General features: G+C 44.6%; 2 protein-coding genes across 3 annotated transcripts in view; one reads left to right on the plus strand and one right to left on the minus strand.

Moving 5' to 3' along the window:
- Window positions 1-190: 190 nt before the first annotated feature.
- On the plus strand, window positions 191-5,476 carry C13H12orf76 (chromosome 13 C12orf76 homolog). The gene is made up of 2 exons (XM_060029398.1): window positions 191-345; window positions 4,210-5,476. Exons 1-2 carry the CDS (start codon window positions 213-215, stop codon window positions 4,293-4,295), a joined length of 219 nt encoding a protein of 72 aa, XP_059885381.1. The 5' UTR covers window positions 191-212; the 3' UTR covers window positions 4,296-5,476.
- Window positions 5,477-7,860: 2,384 nt separating this feature from the next.
- The window catches only part of ANKRD13A (ankyrin repeat domain 13A), a 40,161-nt gene continuing 20,147 nt past the window's right edge, over window positions 7,861-27,874 (minus strand). Inside the window, exons 4-15 of one of the 2 annotated variants that reach the window (XM_060028203.1) lie at window positions 25,756-25,801; window positions 24,109-24,252; window positions 23,233-23,422; window positions 19,397-19,463; window positions 17,972-18,053; window positions 16,251-16,312; window positions 15,371-15,501; window positions 14,557-14,714; window positions 13,743-13,856; window positions 12,560-12,720; window positions 10,713-10,780; window positions 7,861-9,871 (exon numbers count right to left, since the gene is read on the minus strand). In XM_060028203.1, coding sequence (XP_059884186.1) covers window positions 9,676-9,871; window positions 10,713-10,780; window positions 12,560-12,720; window positions 13,743-13,856; window positions 14,557-14,714; window positions 15,371-15,501; window positions 16,251-16,312; window positions 17,972-18,053; window positions 19,397-19,463; window positions 23,233-23,422; window positions 24,109-24,252; window positions 25,756-25,801 — 1,419 coding nt within the window. In that variant the 3' untranslated portion in view covers window positions 7,861-9,675. The remainder of the gene's footprint in view (window positions 9,872-10,712; window positions 10,781-12,559; window positions 12,721-13,742; window positions 13,857-14,556; window positions 14,715-15,370; window positions 15,502-16,250; window positions 16,313-17,971; window positions 18,054-19,396; window positions 19,464-23,232; window positions 23,423-24,108; window positions 24,253-25,755; window positions 25,802-27,874) is intronic. The other variant, XM_060028204.1, reaches the window with a different exon arrangement.

A 27,874-nucleotide genomic window follows, 5' to 3' on the forward strand; every position in this document is an offset into this window, starting at 1 on the left:
GGTGATCCCCCTGAAAATTGGCCCGGGCGGAAACGTTGGTCCTGGAGGAACGTGGATCCGGGAGGAAGCTTGGTGAGGGCCGAACTCTGGCCGGGACGTACAGTTACCCTGGCAACGACGCGCGCCCGGTGCGACGGAAGGCGGTGCGCGAGAGGTAACCGGGGCGGGGGTTCCGGCGGAAGTGGGTAGCTCTCCACTGCTGGGTAGGGAAGATGTTGCATCCAGGTTGGCAGTGGCTTTGCCTCGGACTGTGCAGCCTCCTGCTGGGACAGGCGGAGGCCCCGAGCCCCGTGGAGCCGCCGGAGCGGAGCCGGCCGTATGCAGTGCTGCGTGGGCAGAACCTGGGTGAGCGGCCGTGGGCGGGCGGGCGGTGGGGTCGGGTCTGCGCTTTTGCAGTTCCAGGCAGCCGGAGCTTCGCATGCGCGGGTGGACGGCGGGGGCCGTGTGGGGGCAGGCGGTGCAGGTGCGACCCTCTCTCTCCGAAGGCCTGGGACAGAGGCCTGAGCTGCGGTTCAGCGGAAGGCCTGGTCCTCGGTGGGCTTGATACATGCTGGTTGCATGAATGACCCGGGTCACAATCTGGGTCCCCTCCTCTGTGGCTGTGTGGGCCCAAGCTAGGCAATACGGCGCATGATATGTACCCCATCCCTTCTTCTTTTCTAATGGAACTAATAGTCATAGTCATAATGATAACTGGCATTTGTTGAGCATTTCCTATATACCGTGTTGTACTAAGCACTTTGTGTACGTGAGTTTATTTCAGCCTCACAGTAAGTTAATCAGAAAGGTACGGTTTTGAGCCCTGTTTACAGATAAGGGAAGTGAAACTCAGAGAGGTGAAGTTCTTTGTCCACGGTTACACAGCTAGGAAGTGGTGGAGGCCAGTAGGAGAACCTAAGTTTTGTGGGGCTTGAAACATACCTTTTGGGAGGATGTCATCAGCATGTACATATATATACACACATACATACGTACATATGGGCGTACATGGCTTTGGAAGGGGCCCTGGAGCTTAAAGCTTGGCAAACTTCACAATAACTCTGAATCTTGTTCTGCCAAAGTCCTTTCTTTGCGCTGAACGTCATTGGTATGTCTGTATATCTGCAAAGCTGCTACATAGTATTGTTTCTGGATTACCTTGACTCTCCATGAACTCATTGTCTGTCATGTATTGACCACTTAACTGTGTCCGTAGCACTCTGCTAAGTGGTTTCCATACATTATCCTGCTTAATCCTTCAGAACAGGATTTCTCAACCTAGGTACTACTGACATATTGGACCAGATGATTCTTTGTTAGGGGGCGGGGAACATACTGTTGTGAGCACACACTGTTCTGAGCACTGTAAGATGTTTAGCAGCGTCCCCAGCCTTTACCCACTAGATGCCAGTAGCACACCCCACTCCCGGTTCAGATAATCAAAATGTCTCTCAACATTTGCCAAATGGATTTTGCCACTGGGGCAAAATCCCGCTGGTTGAGAACAGTACTATTAAAAGTGTGGTGGCAGAGCAGTGAAGTCTGCAAACTATTTGTTATCTGCAAAGAGATGTCTTACAGCATTTGAGATTGTTTAGAAATTTAACGGTTTGACATTGTTGCAACATCCAAGCAACTCGAAACCACTTCTAGGTCCCTAACCCGGAATGCTTTCTAGGTAGAGGGAGCTGCTAATTAGTCATACACAGTAGGGCTAGGTAGTGGCCTGGGACAGACTAAAAGTTACAAAAACTAGTCCTTTACCACAGCTTTGTTTGAGAAACACTGCCCTAGACCATTCTGTGCAGTGGGTATTTTTATCTCCATTTTTAAAGAAGAGGAAACAGACACAGAGAGACTGTAACTTCTGTAAGGTCACGTAGTCTATAAGTGTAGACAGGAACCCAGACAGTCTAACCCCAAACCCTGCGTTCTTGACCACTGTGCTGCACTGCCTGTCTTGGTGGTAATAATGGCTTTCATTTATCATGTGCTTATTATCTGTCCGGCACTGTGTTGAGCGCTTTTCATAAAAAATATGAAAAAATTTTTGAGCTCTAAAATGAGATTTATTTGAATAAGATACAGTTGACAGATAAAACAGTAATGATGTGGATATGCTTTTCTAATTTTCCAATATTTTGGTTGGTTGACAAACAAATGTCACAGAAGTATTCCAAATAAGAGTTGGAACTGCCAGGAATATTGTAGAAAAAATGTTCACATGCAGTGAAAAGCTGGATCAAATGTCTTTTGGGACCCTTCCAAGGCTAAGATTTTCGGATTCTTTTAGAATATGCTGGCCACTTTAATAATTATACTTAAAACAATAGATTCCATGTGACAGTGTTAACTCAATCTTTAAAAAAAATGCAGTATTAGAATAGTTCCAAAACACATTTCACTTGAAATTCATTATTTTAATGACATTGATATCTAGGCCTTGTGAGATGGGTTTCATTTGCCCCATGTTATAGGGTAGAGAATGAGGTTCGAAAAGGGGAAGTGACCATAAGGAAGGACCTAAGTAGTCTTAACGGTTCTGCCAGGGCCTGCCATTCAGGCAACTAAAGGGAGGGAGAAAAGATAATGATGAAGAGTGGGAGATCAAGGCCCAAAAGTATAGCTATTCCAGTGGATATCGTGTACCTAACAACTCTTGGTTTTAAGCTCATTTTTTGTATTTTTTAAGAAGACTTCCATTCTCCAATTCTAGTCCCCTGCATTCCTGCTTTGGAGGTTTTTGTTTTTGTTTTGTTTTTTTAGAGCCTTTCCAAAACGCAAAAAAATTGGTTTAAATGGAATAAGACAGCTTTAGGTCCAATTGTAGTCAGAGCCTTAGAAACTCATGGAATTCTGAACTTTAAAAATTAGGGCAGGGGCTTCCCTCGTGGCGCAGTGGTTGAGAGTCCGCCTGCCGATGCAGGGGACACGGGTTCGTGCCCTGGTCCGGGAAGATCCCACATGCCGCGGAGTGGTTGGGCCCATGGGCCATGGCCGCTGAGCCTGTGTGTCCGGGGCCTGTGCTCCGCAACACGAGAGGCCACAACAGTGAGAGGCCCTCGTACTGAAGAAAAAAAAAAAAAAAAAATTAGGGCAGGGACTTCCCTGGTTGCACAGCGGGTGAGAATCCACATGCCACTGCAGGGGACACGGGTTCGATCCCTGGTCTGGGAAGATCCCACATGCCGTGGAGCAACTAAGCAACTTATTAAAATAAATAAGTTTGTTTAAAAAAAAATTAGGGCAGGTATTTAGGTAACAAGGGCTATTTTGAGATATGACGTCTAACTCATGTAAGTCATAGATTTTGTTTAACAGAGACCTTTTTTTAAAATTTATTTTTTGCTCCATCGGGTCTTCGTTGCTGCGTGCAGGTTTTCTCTAGTTGTGGCGGGCAGGGGCTACTCTTCATTTCGGTGCGTGGGCTTCTCATCGTGGTGGCTTCTCTTGTTGAGGAGCACAGGCTCTAGGCACGTGGGCTTCAGTAGTTGCAGCACATAGGCTCAGTAGTTGTGGCATGCAGGCCCTAGAGTGCACTGGCTTAGTTGCCTTGCGGCACATGAGATCTTAGTTCCCTGACCGGGGATCGAACTCGCGTCCCCTGCATTGTAAGGCGGATTCTTAACCACTGGACCACCAGGGAAGTCCCAGAGGGATCTTATTTCCCGACTAAATCAGATCATGTCATTCTTTGCCTACAACCCTGTCTTTAAACTTAGAATAAAATCCATGTTTCCTTCATGGTCTACAAGGCTCTGCATGAACTGGCTCCAGCCTTCCTCTCTGGCTTCATTCCCTGCCTTTCTTCCTTCACTCCTTCCTCACAGCCACACTCGCCTCCTTCCTGTTCATTGACTTTCTGGCTTGTTCTGGCCTCAGGTGCTTTCATTAGCTGATCCTTGGGCATGCAGATCTCCACATGGCCGGCTCCTTCCTCCCATTAAGGCCCCAGTTTGTCTGTCCCCTCCTCACTTGCTTCCTCCATCACCACTCCCAGCACTCTCACATTACTGTCTTCCTCACGGCACTTAAAAGCTGTGTGAAATGCTGTCATTTACGTTCTCTCCTCACGTGCATGGCGACACCCCCAGAGAGGGTCTGTCATGGCTGCTTCCCCCACACCTGGCACAGTGCCTGGCACCAAGTGGCATTTGGCAAATCGTTGTAAGTGGACAACTTACAGAACCTGAAGCTGCCGTTAGGAGGTAACCTGTTTTCCTTTTGCAGTGTTGATGGGAACTATTTTCAGCATCCTGCTGGTGACCGTGATCCTTATGGCATTTTGCGTCTACAAGCCCATTCGGCGCCGGTGATGGCCAAGCCAGCCCTCCCACGAGCCTTTGGGAGCAGAATAAGTCGTGTTGCACATGGGTCAGTGGAGAAGGTGGAATCAGAACTTAACTGCTTGGAAACAATCATCGGTCTGGACAGTTGGTAAATGCTGAATGATTTAGAAAAAACATCTAGCCATTATCTTATCCTAACACTGTAATGCAAGTATTTGGCCACTTGAGCCTGCTTCTCAGTGTTTCTTTTTATATCTGGCTGTACCTGTTGAAAGTAAGACCTGAAGCTCCAAGGTTCAGTGTAAAGTTGGAGTGTTCACGAGAAAGAAAACATGACTTTGTGAGTGATGTAAAATCCACACTGGAAAGGAATAATCATTAATGCTTGAAAATATTAAGAAGAGTAAGACTTAACATGTAGACATTCCCTGCTTAAGAATCATTTGGTCACAATGGGTTAAGAATCCCAAATGTTTTTAATTATCCCGACTTGGCCTAGATGCCCCGTTTGCAAAGCAGTGTCAGCTGTGGGGAACACAGGCCGCCACTCCTCACTCTGCACGGAGCTCTGCACTCAGACGCCCCCACTGAAGTTGGGGTCACACCAGCTAGGCCTGTGACCACGGGCACCCTTGGGCTGGGAGGCACTGGGGGTGGCTGGAAGTGTTAGCACTTGGCCCATCTGAAAAAGAATTGGTCCCATTCAGACACGTTGATCTCCTTGTCCTGCACTTAAGTCTTCCCAGCCCTTGGCCTAGAAGTCAGGGCAGCTTTTCTGATTCGGAATCTAAAAGAGACTCAGCAGGACCTCTTTTCCGCCCTGGGTGGGGAGGGCCTACAGAAGTGCGTGTTCACTGTGGCGGGTGGGTGTGTGTTTACACAGTTTAAGTACAACTTTGAAAATGCTGCTATTCACTTGCACTGTTGGTGAACTGGAATTTTCCCCCATGGAAATACTTTCGTACATACAGTATTTATTTTATTTTAAGGGTGCTGGGTTTAACTTTGTTGTTAAATTAAAATGCTTATCTTGTTTGTGCTCCATTCAAGCACAGCACTGATTTTGTTTTTAACAACCGGCACTTAATGTGAAATAACTGATGTGGGGATACAGTAACTGACTTAAGGATTTTGTTTGTAACCCTAACACTGAGTCACTGAAACGTGCTTTTGAGCAAAATGTCCATTAAAACTAAAGTAAAATCTTATGTGCTGTTTTATTCCTAGTAATTATTTTCCAAGCATTTAAAATGCAGGTAGGGGTGTGTGTGTGCGTGTGCACACACTTGAATCTGATTTAATCTCTTGAGGCACTGTGAAGTGGAATTTTAAATTAATATGTGAAATAACACTACTGCCCCAAGGCAAGCTATTGATTATTTCAGAAAACTGACTGTAAGTAATCTCTCAGGCTGGGCCAGGGGCCAGAAGACCTGGATTCTTGTCCCAGCTCCAGTTATAAACAGGCTTGACTTCTCTAGAGCTTCAGTTTTCTCATCTGTGAAACAGTGATATACACACTTTATCTTTCTTTATTATAGTGAGGATCAAATGATGTAAAAAGTAACACAGATGGAGGTGGGGTCACCACAGTTGGCCTGTGCCTTGGAAGCCCGTGGTTATTGACTGGAGGGAGGAGTGACTGGGATTCTGAGACTTTGGCACGGACAGAGTTAAGTCCCAGGAGCCCACATCCCCGCCTCATCTGGGATGCCATGTTTTGATATCTGCCTAAAAACTTACTGCCATTTTTAGAATTTTAAAAGGAAACGGTAAAAACTTGTCAGGCCCATAAACCTTGTGACCTGCCGTTTGCCCAGTAATCACCAGCCAGGTAACTGGATCATGTTCAGTTTTCTGAAACAATAGTTATTCCCCATACAGATCCAAAACCCAGCCTGCATCATCATCCCAGTGTTACTGTCTGTTAAGTATGAGATTTCAGTCAAAAGTAGGACAAAGAATAACCTTTGTAGAAAAAAGCTTATTTCAGAGAAATGAGTAAAGATGACAACATCAATTCCAGGAGCGAGAGAGCAATAAACTGAAAACTTTTATGCACCAGAGGTTGACCAATTGCTATTTTCAAGTGGAATTATTCTCCTGATCTTCATCTTCAGGAGTGCAGAGGGGCAGTGGCTGAACCCTAGTTTTCCTAAACTGAACTGTAACAAGTCCCCTAACACATTCGACTAATTTACACCAATCATAAAAACAAGTTATTTTAGCAAACACTATCTTAACTTTCTTTAAAGTTGAGATTAAGAAGTCTGCAGGTGCTGCTTGAGAGTAGGGGCTTGGAGTCTTATTAGTGGATTACAGTTTTTCCCACAGGATCTCAATCTTATAGCCACACTCATTTCTAGACATGGGCCTAGCTTGGACTTTGAACTCCCATCATTCACGGCACTGCAGCCATTTGAAGTTGCTGTAGTCCAACTCATCATTTTTGATGTCATCTGCGTTCAGGAGGAAACTGGGACCAAGCTGGTGGTTATGGTCTCTTTCCTGTCATTATTTAGAGCAGACTTTGCCCTGACACCTCTCATCCAGCATGGTGTGATGAGCTTGTTTGTGTATCTTAGGAACTTTGTTACCCAGTCAGCCCACCACATCCGTGGATTCACCCAACCACAGATTAAAAATATTTGGGGAAAAAAACATTCCAGAAGGTTCTGAAAAGCAAAACTTGAATTTGCCTCACACCAGCAACTATTTACATTAGCATTTACATTGTATTTATATCTATTTATATAATTTACATTGTATCAGGTATGTGATCTAGAGATGATTTGAAATGTTCAGGAGGATACAGTAAGTTATATGCAAATACCATGCCACTTTATAAGGGACTTGAGCAACCACAGCGTTTTGGTATCCATGGGGCATCCCGGAAACACGCCCCTGCAGACAGTGAGGGAGGACTGTACTTAATTCCCAGCACTGTCTTATGTGTGGAAGTTGCTCCATGAAAGTTTACTGCTGGTAATGGTCCACCCAAGCTTTAATAAACCCTGAAGATAAAGTTAGAAACTATTAGTTTAATGAAATAAGCCATAGGTATGGCTTGTCACAATGCTCAAAATATTGCTTACTTCCCGCCCACCCCACCCCACCCCAAAAAGCAAAGCAGATCCTTCACAACTTCTGGAAATACCAAGGCCTCATTTCCGGAACCCAAACATTTTTTACTGGTCACTGCCTTTTTTGTTTTATTACCAACATATTCAGGTGTATGGCAAGTCCAGGAGGCTGAATCATCACCTGAACTTCCAAGAAAGGAGACAGCAGATTTACTGAGATTAGAGAGATCTAATGTTGGCTTGGCTTCCAGCACTCCACAAGAGACAGTCCCTCTCCAGGGCTGCAGAGGTACTCAGAGCGGCCCAATGCTGGCTTTGGAGTTTCCATTTGAAAGGACTAGCGTGCGGGCGTGTGGACCGTGTGACTTGGGCAGGACGCTGAGAGGACTGTGCCACCTTTGTCACGCACGAGCGAGGACTGGGAGGAATTCTAATGTTCCAGTAACATACATAACAGGAAGGGACTAGAAAAATGTGAAGAGAAAAAAAGACTCAAAGGCTGTCTAGAATATTGTACGAGCACCCTCTAAGGAAGCAGTCTTTATTTGTATTTTAAGAGTGAACACATATCGAAAACTGCTGTGACAGTGACACAAAGTTCAGTCCCTTGTTAACTGACCTCCTGGGGAGAAAGTCAAAGACATGGGGAAGCAGAACAATGGAATGCAAACAGTGATTACCTCTGTTCACCTTAGTGAGTAAACGATGGGGCCTAACTGCAGCCATTCCCAAGACGTATCTTGGCTCAAGGTAAACGCCAAGTAAACAAAATGCTAACTGTGTATCTGAAACAAACATGATGCTGCATATACTGGCCTCGTGTGCAGAGAAGGAATTTTGGTCAGACCATGAAAAGAAAGGCAGATGGTCATATGGAATCAAAAGCACAATTCTTTGGGAACGTTTCATTGGCAACGCTAACTGTATATACAGCCGTTAAATGGAACGGTAGTTCCTGTTTCCCTTCCCGTCCCCAAAGCAGCGCAACAGACAGGAAATGGACGCAAAACAGAGGAGGAGGATATTGTTACTAGGTGATTTCAGTGCAGCCTGTAGGAATGAATCCTTGGGCCGGGCTGGAGTGAGGGTGCCCTCGGCCGTACTCCCCAGGTTCTCTATGTTGTGCGGTGGTTATTTACAGAAGGGTTAGACAAAATAGTTAACTACTAAGGGTATCCAAAAAAGGCCTGAGAAAATCTGGTTAAAATGTATAACCTTGTATTGCTACTGATGGGAGTAGTCGTTTTTATATCTTTTAAAAATAATAAAAAGATTCTGTTAAAAAATATATTCATCCAGAAAGATGTTGATTTGAACTCTAAAAAGTAACGTAGAATCATCATTTTCCCTTTTGAATACAGAGCCACTGAGTTCCGTTTGTAGCTCCCTTTCTAGTTTCAAGCCCACCCCTTCCTCTCAGGTGCGCCCAGGGCACGTAGTGAGGTCTTCCTAGGCCTCTGCATGGAGACCCTTCACCAGAGGCGGCCTGGAACACACCCCTGGTTTGGTGATCCTTTGGTCAGCCTGCCCACTTCAGTAACAAGCCTCGGGCTCTACTAGCGGCTCCTCCAGCGCCAGGATTAGCTGCCTTGGATTTAGCCTGGAGGATCCTGCTCTCCAAGGAACTGCCTTTACAAATTCAAATCAGATCCCTCAAAGTGGAGTGAGGTGGTTTGAAACCACTAGTAATTTTTAAGGCTAAGGCAACATCTGTTGGCATCTGTATATCTTAATTTGATGCAAATAGTTAACCCTAAAGTAAAATAGATCCTGTACTTATCTCCTCTCTAGCTGGGTGTGGAAGGAGTGGAATAGGTGGGGACGGAGTAGAACAGTGACAGTGCCCTAGAAACCCTGTAGAAAGGTAAAAATAGAAAAGCAGAAGGGCACAAATGATCCATTTCTTTGGTGAACTGTACAGAAGTGTCTCCCAAGTTCTCATACACCACACTCTGCAAAGGCTGCTGCTCTCGTATATAAAAGCACCCTGACTCCGCAAGAACTTGTTTTGTTATCACTCCTTGATAAAAATTAATGTACAAACCTGCGGGGTGGGATTGGGGATTGGGTTTTTATCTAAAGCTGGTAGTAAAACCGTGACCTGCAAGCCAGTACAGCTATGGAAAGTGAGGACGCTCTCCTCCCCTCAAGCCTGGAGATGGGGCCGCTGGCCGCCAGCCCGTTCACCGGGGAGCGTCGCGGGTGGCCCCGGGGGGGCCCTGGCCCCGCACCTCTGTGGAAAGCAGGGTCCGATGCTGCATCGTGTGAGGCGCAGTCCCTGGGCCCGCATGCGGACAGAGCCTCTGGGTGGGAGGCAGGAAGGACTACTTCTCGGTGAGCGACAGCTGTAAGACCTGCTGCAGCTCCGCCTCCTCCTCCCGCAGCCGCAGCTCGTGCTCCTCCAGCTCTTTGGCGGAGAGCTCCATGGCCAGCTGCAGGTCGCTGTCAAAACGGCTGGTCTCACGGGAGGCGCCGGGGCACAGGCCTTCAGAGTCGGAGGGGAGGCTCTCCTGGACAGCCCTGCGTGAGAACGACATGGGGCAGAGAAACTGTTTTAACATCGTCATCGTGGCAGCAGCAGCAGCAGCCATATTTCTTAACTGCGGACCCAGTGTGCGCCGAGTCCGGCGCTTCCTGTCCCCTCTTGTACATGATGCCATCGATCCCACGTAACTCTGGGGGTGCAGGTGCTGGATGCAGGTACATGCCTGCCCGAGATCACCCAGCCACTAAGTGATGGGGCTAGGCATTGAACCTGGATCTATTTTAAAGCAAAACCCAACTTCAACACGTTTTCATATGTGCCCAGACTACAGGAAAATGCTTTGTAAAATGAATCTTTCCAGTTTAACCCCTTTTAAAACGGATAATCTGGGAATTCCCTGGCGGTCCAGTGGTTAGGACTCCAAGCTTTCATTGCTGAGGGCAGAGGTTCGATCCTTGGTCTGGGAAGTAAGATCCCACAAGCCACATGGTGCAGCCAAAATAATAATAATAATCATCTAATCATCTCTGTAGCCCTTCCCCAAAGTGGCACCATCCTTAACATTGTATAAACTCCCCACTGACGGCACCTAGACCCTCTGTGATCATACGTTCTTCGCAGAAGATCAGACCGATCAGAAAACATTTACTGGGTGCCTTTCTGCCCACGGCAATGGTTAGTGAACTGGTCAGCAATTCTATCACCAGTTCCTGGAAGCTCAGCCCCCGAGAGTTCAGAGCTCCTTTTATGAGGAATTGCCCCAAGAGGAAGCAAGAGAGCTGACATTGTATCAAGTCTCTCTTGCCAGGCCCACTGCCGAGTGTCCTAAGCGCCTGTGCCAACCTCGGGTCAATCATCAAGAGTCACTTCAGTCACCTCTCATCCTGGGCGTCACAGGTATGTGCCTGGCCAGTCCCTCCACTAGAAGCTGGTCCTGAAAGCTCCTAGGAAAGACATGTGACAGACACGAATACCCCTTAGAAGGAATAAACTGTTGTACTGATAACAAAAGGAAAGCAGCAAGAACAAGATTAAGAATATTTACAAGTCCATTATCCACAAAGCTGTGTGAAAAATTAATAGAGACTGGGGTCATCTCTAAAATGACACCCAAATGTCAGATAGTATATGGTCCACTACCTTGCTTGATTTGATATCAAGTATGAGAAGGTGGTAGCTGTCAATCTATTAAAAACAACTCAACCTCAGGCCAAGTTTCAATGAACAAAGCAGCTAATTCTTCTAGAGCAAGACTGGAATACATAACTCATTATTTGTCGTCTTTGGCTACTCCTCTTCTCAAAACTTATGGCCGACAAGGTTTAAGTAGCTATTGGGGGAAAAAATAAGCTCACTTAGAACAGGAAAAGGAAACGCATACTGGATTGACAGTGATGGCTAGGACAGGGAAGCCTCTCTCAAGGGGAACATGCCAGCCCTGGGGTCTGGCCCTTGGCCCAGCAGCCTCAGAAAACAGAACGGCTCTAAGAACGGGTCCATGGGAGGCGGGGCTCATGTTACCCAAGCTGAGACTTCAGAAAAAACCAGGATGCCAAAAACCGCAGCTGGGGGGACACTGGAGTGTGGGTACCATTCTCAAAGCTTAGCGGCCCCATGACGGCAGGCGCTGGGGCTGCTTCATCAAAGAACTCCCAGCACCTGGCACAGAGTCTGGCACAAAGCAGGCACTGTGCAAACATCTGCCGAATGAACGATGGAAGGACAGAAGAAACCAATGAACAAACAAATGGACAACAGGAGCCCAGGACCACACCAAAGGGCAGTGGAGGGAGAAGCAGATCCCACTCTAGTAGAGCAGGAAGCCACAGAGGGAGGGGACGGAGGAGTTACTATCCTCAAGCCCTGGACGGTCCCAGGAAGGTGAGGCCTTGAGGAAGAACCACATAGGAAGACAAGAGGCAACTGTTCTCAGGCTGGTCTGTTCTCTCCTTAGTGCTCAAGAGTCTGGGATTATGCCCCTTACCACAGAATGAAACATCTGAGTGAAAAACAATTTTAACAATGAATCAACCATCCTTTTCCTCACACTCTTATTGAGCAACCACAACGCAATGACTGGTCTTCACTGGGGAGGAAGTTGGGATTAAAATCCACATACCTTTGTATGAGACTACTGACACATAGATAACATTCTAGGGAAAATATGATGGCGTAAACTAGCAAGAATTTACTGTTTCACCACTGAGAAGTTATATAGCATGCTCCGAAAGATAGAAGATTATTAGCTACATCAGTGAGTATAAGGAAAAGACAAGTCTGTCAGGCTCTATCCTGTGAATGATGCTGACTGGGGCTATGCAGATGGTCTCATAAGCTTTTATAAAAGACCAGGTACATAAAATATAAAATAACCCATGTAGGGCTTCCCTGGTGGCGCAGTGGTTGAGAGTCCGCCTGCCGATGCAGGGGATGCGGGTTCATGCCCCAGTCCGGGTAGATCCCACATGCCGCGGAGTGGCTGGGCCCGTGAGCCATGGCCGCTGAGCCTGCGCGTCCGGAGCCTGTGCTCCGCAACAGGAGAGGCCACAACAGTGAGAGGCCCGCGTACCACAAAAAATCAAATAAATAAAAAAAAATAACCCATGTAAATACCATGAATATGCCAAACTTGTCATTTAGAGTAAGTCTGTCAGGTTAGCCAAAGACTGAGGCCAAACTGAGGCCAACCTTCCAAGCCCCACCATTTATTCTGATAAATGCACCTGGCTTCTTCTGGACTCCAGTAAGCTCTGCTGGATGGCAAACTGCATTATCTCGTAATCTTCATCCTGCAAATACACATTTCTGCCGTTGTCTTGAACGTGGTAAGATTCAGGAATTTCAAACACAGATTGATCAACCTCAAAGTTTGTGAGAGTGGAAGCTGAAACACAAAAGGTGACAGTACAGTGCCTGAGTTAGTAAAATAAATTTCCACTTCAACTTTTTATAAAACTTTTTTTTAATTAAAAAAATGAAAAAATTAAAATGATTAAAATCAAGGTTGGCTACTATGTAAGAGAGATTTCAAGGAAGAATAATCTTGACAGAGAAAAGTACTGGAATACTGTTTTTTTCTTTTTGCCTTCACTTTTTTTTAGTAATAAAATGCATAGTCACACAAAAAATATACAGAAGACTGTAAAATGAAAAGTGAAGATCTCTCTCCCTACACCCTGTCTCCTATTTCCAAATTCCAGAGGTAACCAGTGTTTACTTGTGGGTCCTTTGAGGAATGTGATGTGTATATATCACACAATCACACCAATGTGGTTTTTTTTCTTTTCATTATGAAATATAGTAAATATATGAAAGAAGATGTAAGATATCTGTAACTTAAAATAAAAATGATAATAATAAAACAAAGGCCTGTATATCCCTCAACTGGCCTAAGACACAGAATACTATTTTACCACAATAAAAATTAAAAAAAGAAATTCAATTACATTTCGATATACTAGCAATGAGTAACTGGAAAATAAAATTAAGAAATAAGTCCATTTACAATAGCATCCAAAATCTGAATTGGATTGATGGCAAAGGAGCCTGAGGAAATTTTGGGGGGTGATGGAAATGTTCTGTATCTTGCCTGTGGTAGGGGTTACGTGGGTGTATACATTTGCCAAAAGGCATTGAACCGTTACATTTAAAATGGGAGTATTTTATTACATACACGTTACACCTCAATAAAGTTGTTTTTTAAGAACAGGCTGTCTTTTTAATTCGAGTGGGGTCATACATATTCTGCAAACTTTTTTTCACTTAATTGAAACTAAATCTAAAATTTTCTTTCATTCAAGACAGAGATCTACTCATAAGATACTCTAATTTCAAACTGAATAATTACTATAATGACTAAATGTATGAGGTTTTTTTTAATCACATAATCCAACTTTTTTTTTTTACCTGAATCAGATGGGGTCCCTTCCACATTTTGAGATACAGTTTCTTCAGCAGTGCTACAGCCATTAACATTTCCAAATGTAATCCGTGCATTTAAGACATGAAACAAGGGAATTTCTAATAAAATAAAAGCTTTTATAAATAAACTTTACTGAGAAGAATAACAGCCAGCATTTACTGAGCGCTTACTATGCTGGTACCATGCCAAGTACTTTTTATAAGTATGATTTCATTTAATCATCATAACAACCCTTCCCAATACACAGATGGGAAAACTGAGATTCAGAGAGGTTAAGCGACTTCTTCTAGATCACAGTAAGTGATCGAGCCAGGATTCAAGTGGATACAGGATACAGGAGCCAGGATACAACTATCCAAAATGTAACTTCCTCACAAGTAATATGTATTATATGTGGTATCACGCAGACTAATTCAAGCCCAGAAACATATTAACGTATCAAAGGATCTTAGTGTCAATTGTCTTCCTCAAATAATAAGTTTAATTTGAAGTTTCACTTAAGTAAGGTTTCATATTAAAACAATGAATGTGTCACGTTTTTATGCCTTTTTCATGTCAGCACCATCTGTAAATAGAACTGATGGCTGGGGAGGGATCTCCTAATGTTAATATGCAAAATGAACTAAGAATCATGACACTTCTTTAAACCAAATTAAACTAGAGGATAACTCTGCCCTCCTCCGTTAAGTGTACTGTCTGCTTCTTTTGCCTCAGATGCTCCAATTCCCTGAAGCACACTCTGTCTCCCGCAAAAACGGGCAGAACCTATGGGCGCTCCTGTGGTTTATTGAACGGTACCTATTTTGACAGGAAATCCAGGTGGGAATTCCAGTTTGATGAAGTCTCTCAGTCGGGCAAAATGCGCGCTAGTTCGGGCCATCAGGTCAATGATGGGGATGACCTGCTCCACGAGAGACAGAGGAAACTCCTCACACATCCACAGCATTGCTTTAAACCTGCCGGATTGGATGAGAAAAGACTGAGGCCATCTCCCTCAGACAGGGAGACTGCGTTACTTCTACGCAGTGGGCTAGACAACGTCAGCTTCCTTATGTCCCACGCCCCAGCCTTCCCAGTCATCTTACCTCCCCTACGTCTGAGCTGGGAAGGGATTAGAGCCACAAAGGACTCGCATCACCCTGTCATCGGGCAAGCAGGGGAAATGACCTGCGCTACAGCCTTAATCGATAGCAAGCAGTAAGAATTGGTAGCTGGTGGAAACCATTTCATTTGATCAGCTGAAGCTTGTTGACAGTTAAAAAAAATAAATAAGGAATTCTTATATCCAATCTATATTCTATTTGGAGAAGGTCGAATAATAAGGTGGGCAATCTACTGTTACCTTTCATCAGATAAAGTAATTTTTGTTATTTTGGGTTTTTTTTTGTTTTTTTTTTGCAGGATGTAGGACCTTATTTCCCAGACCAGGGATCAAACCTGTGCCCCCTGCAGTGGAAGGGTCTTAACCACAGGACCGCCAGGGAAGTTCCAGTAATGTGAAATTATTTTTAAAGGAAGGGAACAGAGGAAGGACCGAACATGACACTAGAAAACAGCACGACTTCTGAAACAATCAAGAATCCGTTGACAACGGCTGCTGAGTCTCTCTTACTTTTGTGTTCTAATCGTCAGCTCTTTCGGCCTTCCGATGTCTCTGTCCTTCAGATCAAACTCTTCGTTGAAGTACTCATCAGGCGTGATGGCTGTGGGGTTGTTGGCGGTGGCACACTCTGTGGTGAGGTCCTGCCGAGCCAGAACTCAGGGGAGTCAGAAATGCCAAATGATGCTGACAAGTGGAGGCCTAGGGCACCTAGCCTTTGAGGTGGACATGTTAACCAGCTACAGAGCAGGAAGTTCTAGTCATTAACTTTTTTTTATTAAGTTAACTGCACAGAACAAGAAAATTGACAAACAGATTACCAAACTACATGACCAAGTCTAATGGATTTCTCCATTTCAAATCATTTCTCCACTCTCCTTTTATCTCCTGATTATAGAAAGGAAAAAGAGAGACAGACAGACATATCTGAAAGCACATGGGATCTGGAAGATTTGGAGTTCAGGTTCCAGCTCTGTCCTTCTTTAGCCTGGGACGCTGGAAAGGTAATTTCATTTTTCTGACCCGCAGTGACCTCCACGGCAGCAATTTCATATGGTTATTGTGAGGACTGAGAAAGGAAGTGTTCGTTCAGGTGCTCTATTAAAATATAAAGTCCTGAATCCTTTTTTCAGTTCCATTTTACAGAGAGGGCCTAGTTTAAAACAGGAGAGAAAGCACCTGATTTCTATAATCACTACCTGCCTCTAAAATCTTTATTTTCAAAGACTCACTCATCTTATTCTCTTCCAAAAGAATATCTCAGATTCCAGATGGGGAGTACTTTTTAGCCTGTTCAAATCAAGTGGTCTGCTCAGGATTCAGTAAATGCCACCACAAGCAGAGAAAAGTCATCTCCTGTTAAACCGTGCTGGAAGCTCACACTTCGACTTACCCTTTGAGCACCAAATTGGTGTTCCACAGTCCCCAGCAAAGACTCCAGTGGGTTCCTGTCCGCTACAGAGGAGGGAAAAGTTGAATGTCGAATATTATACCTTAATTATGATTATAGAAGAAGATTCTCATCCTACCTTCATGTTTCTCCATCATGCATTAGGAAATCCATCTATGGACAGGCCAATAAAATCATCCCCAATAGCTATCAGCTAATTTATCCTTTTTTGTTTTCGTTTTTTAAAAAAATACTTATTTATTTATTTATGGCTGCACTGAGTCTTTGTTGCTGCGTGCAGGCTTTCTCTAGTTGTGGTGAGCGGGGGCTCCTCTTCATTGCAGTGCACGGGCTTCTCATTGGGGTGGCTTCTCTTGTGGTGGAGCTCGGGCTCTAGGCACATAGGCTTCAGTAGTTGTGGCATCCTGGCTCAGTAGTTGTGGCTCGCAGGCTTTAGAGCACAGGCTCAGTAGTTGTAGCACACAGGCTTAGTTCCTCCGCGGCATGTGGGATCTTCCCAGACCAGGGATCAAACCCGTGTCCCCTGCATTGGCAGGCAGATTCTTAATCACTGCGCCACCAGGGAAGCCCCTAACTTACTTTTTCTAGGACACTTTTTATTAGGATCTCTAAGCTAGATGAACAATAGTTATAAGAATTCAATCAGAATAGTAGAGAAAGTTTGGATTTAGGAACGAGCCAGATCTGGATTCTACCTGCACCTTGGCTGGTCGGAGGCCTCAGCTTCCTTACCTGTCAAACTGGACTAATGGGAACGGTAGGGGAGGTGTGAGTTAACAATGGCCACACGCTCACCGCACGCTGCAAGCCCCAGTCTCAAGGTTTACGTGTAATAGCTCATCTGATCCTCCCGATGACTCTAAGGCAGGTCTGGTAGCACTCATTTCACTGCTGAGGAGACCAAGGCACAGCAGGTAGGTACTTCACACGGCCCTGAACCGGCCTCGCGCCAGCTGGGATATGGCAGCCATGTATTGGCTATGTTTTGGCTCAGAGCCCAAGTTCTGTCCAAATCTTTCATCGTGATAGTTTGGACTAAATCACTCATTCCAGTGATAAATATTCTCCAATATACTTATCTACTTTTTCAACCGAATCCAACAATTGTCCTGCATAACACATAAACAAGCCCTGTGAATGGCTTTAATTACAGCTGGAGCCAACCACAGGCGAGGACCTCCAAGAATGAGTCAGACTAAGGAAAATTTTATAAAAAGGAAATTTGGATTTGCATGACCTAATCACATTAACCCCCAAATTTAACAGAGGCAACAAAGACTTCCTCTAGGCTAAAAAAAAAAAAAAAGGGGGGGGAGAAGGGGGACTTCCTTGGTGGCGCAGTGGTTAAGAATCCACCTGCCAATGCAGGGGACACGGGTTTGAGCCCTGGTCCGGGATGATCCCACATGCTGCGGAGCAACTAAGCCCGTGCACCACAACTACTGAGCCTGCACTCTAGAGCCCGCGAGCCACAGCTACTGAGCCCATGTGCCACAACTACTGAAGCCCGTGCGCCTAGAGCCCGTGCTCTGCAACAAGAGAAGCCACCCCAATGAGAAGCCTGCGCGCAGCAATGAAGAGTAGCCCCTGCTCACTGCAACTAGAGAAAGCCCGCACACAGCGACAAAGACCCAACGCAGCCAAATAAATAAGTAAAATAAATAAATTTATTTTTAAAAGAAAGAGAGAAGGGAAGAGATTACCTTTATATCTCTTTTTTTCTTCCTCAGTCAGATGTTCTGTCCGTATTTTGGTTATCACACTCACATTGTTCACTGTATAGACCTTGAGAGATGTGTGTGAAAGGAAACAGTGACACGGGGAATCAAAACTCAACAAATAAGCATAGCAAGAGCAAGAATGCTGAAGCCAAAACAAAACAAAACCCAGCAAAATAAAAATGAGAAATGGTTAACATTCATCAGAACCCTTCAGAGAAAATACACAGCTACCAACTTAGAAATGCATCAGCAGTTACTTTGCATCTCTGACATTTTTAATTACCCCTGAGTAGTTAAGGGTGACAGGCTGCACTTTCCAACTTGCCCTTCTTGTTGCTAAACACTCTCAAAGAAGGTCCTGCAATTTAGGCCTCCCAGCTGGATTTCTACTAAGGGGCCCAAACCTGCATTGTGTACTTGGACTGATTTGTGGTAATCTTATACTCAGACCGACTTAGACAGCCATCAGACACAAGGAAAAAGGAAGGAACACAAGGTTCTCTACACTGGTAAGATTGAGAGAAAACCAGCAAGCCACTATTTAAAAGGTATCCCGTATATTGACCTCAAATTATTTTAACTGCCAGGGTCAATGCTCTGTTTTCAAGGTTGATTGAAGAATACTGGGGTCTGGAAAATCAAACATCACAGTTCACAAAGAATTAACTGTATGCCAAAACGTGGATTCCCAACGTCTAAAGATTCAGGAAACACACCCAGCACTGGAAGGACTATTTCTAAGTGCATCTCACTGAGCATGATGTAAGCTTTCTTTGCTCACTCAGAGGTCACCGGAGGACCCTGCAGCTGCTGGCAGCACCGTCGTGAGCCATCAATCCCCGCTGCACTGCAGGGCTAACGAGAGGCCAGGAAACAGCTTTCCAGCTGACACAGTGCCAGATGACTCGAGCAACTGTCGTCTCCACTATGACAACTATCTTCTAAATTCACTGACATCAGGTAAGTGGGCTGGAAGCCTACTGGTTACAATTAGGCTGACTAAAAATATTGGCAGAGTCATAAAAGCTACTTTACAATATATATTTTTTAAACCCACTCAGGCGATTAAAATAAGATGAACAAGCAGGTTAAATCTAGTCCTTTCTTTTTCTTTTCTTTTTTTTTTAAAGAATTAAAGGAATTGTCACTCCCACCAGGACAACTGGTACCTGGACTCATTTCTCTACAACATAGTTTCTCTTTGCCATAACTAGAGACCTCCTTGGGACATGCTATTCCATTTTCTGAAAGTCAAATAAGATAAATCCAAGGAAGAGACACATTAGACAGAACTTATTCCCCAGAGCACCTCCATGGCACAGATGCATGACAAAATCTGAACAGACTCCTCATTTGCATAGAAGCTAAATAGCTATGTTAAATCTTATTTTAAGAGTTTCCTTTTACCTTTGCTTCGTAACCATTAACAACTTCTGCTTTATCTGTCCTCCAGCCCCAGAATCCGGATTTAGTTCTGATAAAAAGTGAACACCACAAATTTCCACATGTACAATATGCCATTCAGATTTATCCCTGCAGCCTTTATAGGTTTCTTCCCCCAGCTTAAGTTAGTGAAGGACACTTGGAAATTAGGGTCCTACTGTCCACAGAAGGATGTTATTAACAACAGATGGCTCAAGCATCCCCCACCCCCTCCCACAGTTATTAATCAATTTGCCTCACCCCCGGCAAGAGAAAGCCTCCATTCTTGGCTTCTTTACGAAAGCTGCCAGCAGAGGCAACAAAGGTGGTGACATTTATTGGACAGCTGTCCCCAAGAAGTGAGTGCAGATGACCAGCGTCCAAGGGCTCGCCACTCTGGGCCAGAGCATTCATCTGAGTCATCCCAGCCGTGGGCACCGATAGAGTCAGTGGCTCTATCCCCATAAGCAGCAGTATCTCAATCCAGGAATTCTTAGAACAGTGAGGCACAGACCATCCTGCTCCTGGAGAACATGGGTGAGGCAGGAACTCATCACTGTGGAGAGCTGCTTGCAGAAGCCATTAGTGCCTGTGGAAAGGCTTGGGAGTTCGCGCGCGTTATCAGGTTTGGTGCAGCGGGGGAAAAGAATATCAAAAGCAGTTTTTCAGCCCAGCCGTTGAGTCCAGCTCTGTGGAACTGCTTTTAAAGCAGCCCAGCACTTCAGCAGCAGCTGTAGCATTGGTAAAGTGCCCAGACACCCAGTTACTCAACTCAATATACTCCTGGAAAAAAAATGCATTTAGGAGCCAAATGCGGCCAAGAGGCTCTGATTCTTTTTCAAAGCAGCTCACCCTGGGAAATGCTCCCACTCCCGGGGGAGCCCTGCCCAGACTGCCCCTTTGTCTAGGACGTCACATCCCAGCTCCGCTGTGACTGCTGCACTTGGGCCTGTGTCGGGCAACTGCCTGCCTCCTGCTCCGACCCCGGGGTGAAGCAGGACACTGCGCAGGAAGCTCCAGAACGGTGGCCGGGAGGCGGTTATCTAAATGTTGTGTTTCCAAACAGTTTGCTTTTCTTCTAATGAGATTTGGTAAATGCAATTAGTCCAGACAGGGTATGCGGAGTTTTATGTGTGCATTACAGTCCATCAGAGAAAGGAGGGGCCAGAGCTTACTTTACTATTCGTTACCCACAGTTAGCACAACGTGACCGATGGAGGGAAAGAGAGGATGCCTAAAAGGATGATACCACATGCTAGCTATCTCCAATTTACATTCCAGAAACAAATTTAGGGACCGCACCTGCCTCATTAATGAACCTTAGTCCCCTTTTAGTCGGCGATCAATGAAAATCAAGATATTCCTTTGGGTGAACAGTTCAATCCTCAGTTCCTGTCTTTCACTAAGCACTTGGTATCTTGGCACAGGAAATCATCGCTGTCTGGCACTCGGACTGAAGGATGACTAGGTCTGCTCCACTTCGTCCTTCGTGGATGCTGAGAAATCAGAGCCGCACTTTCTCCCTGGGAGCTGCCACACTCCTCACTCAGCCACACCTGCTCTACCTGCAATCCTGGCTGCTCCATTTCCTTCCCCACATCCACTCTCTGACAGCTTAGTTATTAAACTCAACATCTACATCCTATTTTAAAACCAAGATTCTAATAAATCCTTGGCTCCTTGATTAACTGTACATGCAGAGGCATCTGATAATGATAGGAGAAAACCCAGCTTCCTCTTTTGCCATTTTCACCTCTGCCCGTCTCCACTGAGACCACCATGCCAAAGGCCACTCAGCACATGCTGGGACTCGGAGGCTGCCACACAATGTGGCGAAAGGCTCTGAGGGTGGCAGGGAATGCTCTGTTTAAGGTGGGCAGAGCAGAACCTTTCAGAGGAGAGACAAATCCAAACTGCAACCAGAGGGTATATATCCGCAGGCCCAAAATTCACTCGGGCAAAAGTATTACTTTGCAAACATCAAGCTCAGAGTAAGATTAGGAGAAAGAAAGGGGTGAAGAAGACTGTCATAACAGGCCCACATCTTCCAAATTTAATCAGCTGAACACTAGCTCACACCTCGGGTAAGAACCAGGCAAGCACACTTTTTCTAGCAGCAAACCTCAGCCTCAGGAGGGGCCCAAGCCCTTGCTTGAACCACGAGAAGCTCACTAAGCACCTATTCCATTCCAAGCACCACCGAAACCAGCAGGTGCCTTCTAGAAATTCTCCCTCAGCAACTCTCTGATGCTTGCAAAATGAGGGTTAGCCGGAACCATCTGAAAACCCCGGGACCACAGGAATACAAAATGTAACTCAGTACAAATGGAAGGGGGGCTGTCTACCCTCCGCTGGGTAACAGCCAGTAACCATCACATTCTCTGTAAATTACACTTCAGAGCAAACAATGACGCTACAACTCTGCTGCTAAACTACGGGGAACAGTGGCTCCTCTCGTGACATCTGAGATTTCATCTCGAGATTCACTCCTTTTTTCTTTTCGGCTGAGGAAAACAGGAACCTGAAGATGAAGCCGCTTGCTCAGAGCTGCACAGTTAGCAGCCCTGCCGATGGTGCCAGGTTCCTCCAGCCCTCGGCTCCCCCGTCTTCCAGCTTTATGAGCAGAGCCCTAGGCTGGCGTGCCCTCCCGGCCTGCAGAGGCAAATGCTGAAGCCTGGAGATGTTTTCCCAAGACCCTTCCAGGTAAAGCCACGGTCAGTCCCTAAACCTTGCTGTCCCTGGAAGACAGCGGCTGTCACCTGGTGAGGCCGGTGCGAGGAGGCTGGCGACAGGGGACTGACCCTGCCTCAGGGGGTGTCACTCCCAAAGCAGCAGCATACCTGGCATTTTCTCTTCTGCTACCAACAAATACCCTAATTCCACAGCTTGATCTAAATTAGGGGAAAGGGGCACTTAAACCTTATGTTTGATTAAACCGAAGACTCTCAGTTTTATTAATAAATTTTATACTGGAAACAAAGAAGAAAAGGAAAAGAGAGAACGGTCAGTATATTCATTAAGAGAAAAGAAAGCCTAAATCCAGAAGAATAGTGTCCATGTCAGCTCAGGCTACGTCCGCTGCTTTGGTTTACAGAGAGCTGGATGTGACATCCTAGGCAAACACTCAGGGCTCTCACAGAATCCCTCAGTTCGGTGTGTTCTACGGTAGAAGCACTCAGGCCAACAGCTATGACAGCCTCCACCCCCTTACAAAGGCCCCCCCGCCTCGGCTCTGCCCACAGGCAGAGGCCCAGAAATGGTGTTCTCACCCGGGTTAACCGAGGCACAGACCTCCCCAGAGGTTTCTCCACATAAAGTCTGGAATAAAACTGAAACCCCTCCAGACTCTTGCTCTAAACTATTAGGCCTCATGGGGAAGCAGGAGGTTGATGAGGGGGAGAACCACATTGAATTGTATGATAAGTGTGTATTTGACTGACTAATATCAGTATAACCACACTCAGTACTGGACCCATTCTACCTCGGAAACTCAAAGCTCCATGATTTGGGACTAGGGAGTCTTGTGGATTGCCAAACACAGAAATAAAATTCAAGTAAAATCCATCAGAAAAAGGGCCCGTAAAAGAACATGAAGACATTTCTCCAAGACTTAACCAATGTGCCATAAAAATGATACATGGTGGAGGATGTCAGCTGTGGTTTGTTTGGTTAGAGCAGAGATCAACTTTAAAACCCACTAGTGTTTCTTACACCATATTAGAAAAATCCCAATCCACCCATACTTTCCAATTAATATATACGTGGCACTAAAGATAGCAGTAAAGGGATTAGATGTGAAAATGCAGAACCTAAATCCATACCTTTCAAAAGCAATGTTTTTAGTATCAAGGCTGGTGTTAATGACTGGGCTTGTGAGCCGCCTCTCAACCTCCCTGCCTTTTGGCTTCATCAAGTCCAGAGTGAGGCGCTCCATTTCCTGGGAAAGGTCAAAGTGTTCGGTGGTGACCACTTTGTCATCGTGGTTGACTTCCATTAACTCTGCCCAGTTGTCTGCTCATGGAAAGAAGGGCGTAACTAAGCACAGCGCAAGTAAGATGCAAAACCCAAGAAGCTTTGTATGTTAAACTGCATCATCTTTCACACACACCCCATCCCCCCCCACCCCCTGGTGCTATCTGATAAAACCTAAAGACTATTGATTATCGATTACCTACTTGCCCAGGAATGATCTGGCCAACTTTCCATAACTCAGAGGCGGCTCTGGGCCATCTTCCCCAAAGATGCAGACTTTTTAAATAACTTGTATTTTTTGTTAGCAACACATTTCATCTGTGTACTACTTCTTTAAGTATATGATTACCTAATTAATATAAATTATTTATGCACAACACTGGGTTAGCCACACCATTTCTCACCCTCATTAGGGGACCATGCCTGATTATGGAGGCAATATAAAGAGATACAAGACAGAGTCTTGCACTCAGAGGTTTAGGAACATCATATGTCAAGAGGGTAACAGTGTTGGGTGGTAAATGATATGTGCAAGAGAACTATCCAGATAAGAAATAAGATACAGGAACTGAGAGTTGAATAACTAATAAGAATAACGGCAACAACAACAAAACATGCCCCAGAGACAGGCACGGAAAAGGCACATAAATGTGAATACATTTTGATGGTTAAAAAATCACTCAGAACTTAGGAAGAGCAGTGATTACTAAAACAGAACCACTCACCTTCTCCCTTAAAGATAAAACTCCGCCTCCCTCTTATCCAGCTCATGTTCTCAAATCCCAGCAACGTGATATCCACACGCAGTTTGGCACCACTTTTCCAAATGCGACAGACATCATTCGGGCATATTCTGGAAACCAAGGGCACTGGAGAAGAGAAGTGTACTACTGAGAAAAGCCCGAGGGCCAAGCAGAACAGCCAGGCCCCAGAAATCAGGATTCTGACTTCAATGAAAGGACAGGAGTGGCAAGATGGCATCGGTCATACAGAACTGGGCTCGACTCCCACACTTACAATACAAGGAGTCATTCTTAAAAAATAAAAATGGACTTTCTGTTCTACAGCTGTTTATAAAACTGCAGATCTATGTCTTGTCCAGAGAAAATGCTAAATCAATTTCCCAAGAGTATTCTCAATCCCGAATGAACCCCTCTCACTGACTACCATCAGGGCTAGAGTGCATCCATCTGGCTGTCCTTATCCACATATGCTCCTCTCGCCATCTGGCTGAGGCCCCCCTATACTGTCAGGCCCACCATTCAAGATATCAAATGTCTAAAAGATGCTGCTTTTTTAACAAAAACTGAGATCAGAGTGGTTATTTGCATTAAAAAGAACTCAGTTTCATAGAAGAAGCTGAAGTTCTGTTCTTTCATATACTTTTTACTTCATTTAAATGTTTTATTACAAATATGACTTCTTGCCTGAAAGGGAAGTCTGGAAGTGAAAACAGCTGAAAATCTGGGAGTTAGAAACTGTCATTAACTGATCTACAAGAAACAGAAGTAGAACATCTAGGAAAATTACTGTCAGTCAATTTGCCTTACATAAGATTTTGGAGAAATACATCCATTTCGTTAAAAACAAGCTATTCCAATATTCATCTCATCTTCTTCCTTAGAAAAACAAGTTTAGGACTTCCCTGGTGGCGCATTGGTTAAGGATCCGCCTGCCAATGCAGGGGACACGGGTTCGAGCCCTGGTCCGGGAAGATCCCACATGCTGCAGAGCAACTAAGCCTGTGCACCACAACTACTGAGCCTGTGCTCTAGAGCCCACGAGCCACAACTACTGAAGCCCGCGTGCCTAGAGTCCATGCTCCACAACAAGAAAAGCCACCACAATGAGAAGCCCGCGCACCACAACGAAGAGTAGCCCCCGCTCGCCGCAACTAGAGAAAGCCCGCGCGCAGCAACGAAGACCCAACGCAGCCAAAAATAAATAAATAATTAATTTTTTAAAAAAAGAAAAGAGAAACAAGTTTAAAAGGATCGCGTTGAACTCCACAAGGAAATGAGTAACTGATTTATGATAAACCTTACTAAAATTTTAGCCATTTAAAGTGAGATATTAAAAAACGAATAATATAGATAAATGTCAGCGATAACTGATAAAAGGAAGAGACAAAATTGTCTATATATTGTACTGATGAATGCTTGGGAGAAAAAGTCTTATGCACGTGGTAAAAGTGTGGAAGGAACACACCTAAAGCATCAACAACAGTTGTGTTTATGTGGGACTGTGGGTGACTGTCTTCCCTCACTCTCATCTATTCATTTTCTAGATTAAAAAAAATACATGTAACTTTTATAAAAAGTTATATAAGCCTATATTCAAGCTAAATAAATTTCAAGCCCACAGCCACTCACCCCAGCTGGTGAATTCCCACTTCATCTGCACATAGAAATCCGGAGCCTGAAGGACAAAGGTTTAAAATAAATTACCCCTTACAGCGGAAACTAACACAACACTGTAAATCAACTATACTCCAATTAAAATTAATTTTTAAAAAATAAAATAAAAAATAAAATAAATTACCCTTGGTACCATTAACTAAACACAAACACAGTAAGGTTTACTAGGGGTGTTTAAAAGGGAGAGCGAGAAAGAACAGAGAAGAAGAAACATAAATCGCAAACCCATCACACTAAATCCTTATTTTATGTTCAGGCTGTTATTTTATCTCAATATAAAATATGTCTAGACAGTTAATAAAGTTAACTGCAAGTGACAAGGTTGGAGGGAGATAAAGTCAAAGTTGATTTAGGGGCTCAACCGTGTTCCTAACAGTAATGGCCCATGAGCCAGGAGGATGGGCTCAAGCACCACCACACGATATGGGTCACAGGCTGGTCTAAGCAAAGAAGAGGGAGCATGGACCGCATCTGTTCTACGGGGAACTTGACTGTGAAAGGCTTTGTGTGCTGGGAAGTGCTTGGTGTTTATCGGACCACTCTGAAACCAAGAGGCTGCAAGACATCACTGCCCCCAGAAAGTTGAGTTTTCCCTCCAGTTAACAGAAGAGTTTCGCCCCACTTTCCTCTTAAAGTTTTAGGATTTGGCTTTCTGAGGTTTCACACCACCACAGCAGGCCTGTTTAGGATGATTTTCTGACCTACCATGAATTCCTACAGAAGGTTCTTGGAGAGCTACTTAAGAAATCCAACAGTTAGCATGAAGGAAGAAAAATGCCAGAAATTCCAGGTGTTTTTCTGCTCAAGAAAAACCAGATTCCAATGATGGGTGAAGACACTCCGAGGGGCAATGGATAAGAAATGTGGACACGTAACAAGGAGACACTGTTGAAAGACAAGCCGTCATGCACGGCCTCTGGTGCCACCAAGCACCATGTTATTTGTGGGCTGTCGATAACCTCCAGCAGAGAATACCACTCAGTGCAGTTCACTGCTATGGATCAATATAGGTAAAAAACAGAAAGTCTTTTATACTGAATTTTTTAAGTGTGGGTGACTCCATGTTAAATAAGTCATTTTCTGCTTTGTCAAATGGACAAATGATGTTTTTAGTTCCTCCTACAGTGAGTTAGATAAGAAAACAAATCTATGTGATCTTTATGCACTCAAACACACATCTATTTTACAAACAATGGATACAACAATTTCATACTTCATGGACGGTTTTCTTGTAGTATGTGTAAAACGAATGTCTTAGGCAGGATTTAGCTTGTGTCACAGAAATTTTTTTTAAGAAGAGTGCTCAGATAACAAGCAGTGATTGTCTCACAGCAAAGTTATTCCTTTTCTCAACAGAATTGTTAATTTTTCTCAAGAAATGTGGAAAGTTGATTTATCTAGCAATATCTTTGGAAATACTTGGGGAGCTCACTTCTGTGTTTAAACTGAGAATAAACAACATGAAAATTGAACCGCTGGTACTTTCTCGTCTCCTGCTGCCTCGGGAATATTGCATATGGTTGACCAATAAGACAGTTATTGCAAGTGACAAAGGTTATCTGAAGAATGGTAACCACCATCCAAAACAATCCAAGAGCCTAGAAGTAAAGTCTTTTAAGAAAATTCTCTGTCACAGAGCCCATACATCACTCACAAGAGAGAGAAACTGCCCCAAAGCCAGTAACTATAAATAAATTAAGGGAATGGATTAGAAGTCACAAAATACAAATGGCTAGAAGTGACAGGGGTGTCAAGAAGAGCTGCACACAGACTTCTGAGCCTCAACAGGCCCTGAAAATCCCCATATAGTCACAATGTTCATTACAATTTCCCCAAGATGACCTGAGCTCGGGATGCTACTTGTAAGAAAACAGGCAGCTAGACAAATTAATTGCTTGATGTCCATTTGTCTTTAGTTCTACTTTTTAAATAACACTTAAAAGAGTAAGTCTTAATGACCCGGAAACGTAATTTGTGAAAGACTTCATACATTTAACAAGTTGGAAAAGCAAGGAATAATGCATTTGGTATTCAATACATCGTATTCACGACTCATAAAACTCTTTAGGAAGAC

The sequence above is a fragment of the Delphinus delphis genome, chromosome 13 (genome assembly GCF_949987515.2).
Source record: "Delphinus delphis chromosome 13, mDelDel1.2, whole genome shotgun sequence".
Lineage (NCBI taxonomy): Eukaryota > Metazoa > Chordata > Mammalia > Artiodactyla > Delphinidae > Delphinus > Delphinus delphis.

Excerpts from the sequence above, each read along its gene's own strand:
- C13H12orf76 (XM_060029398.1), top strand. The coding sequence starts at position 213 with ATGTTGCATCCAGGTTGGCAGTGGCTTTGCCTCGGACTGTGCAGCCTC. Across the intron at positions 346-4,209 it reads GCTGCGTGGGCAGAACCTGG|TGTTGATGGGAACTATTTTC; the intron begins GTGAGCGGCCGT and ends TTCCTTTTGCAG.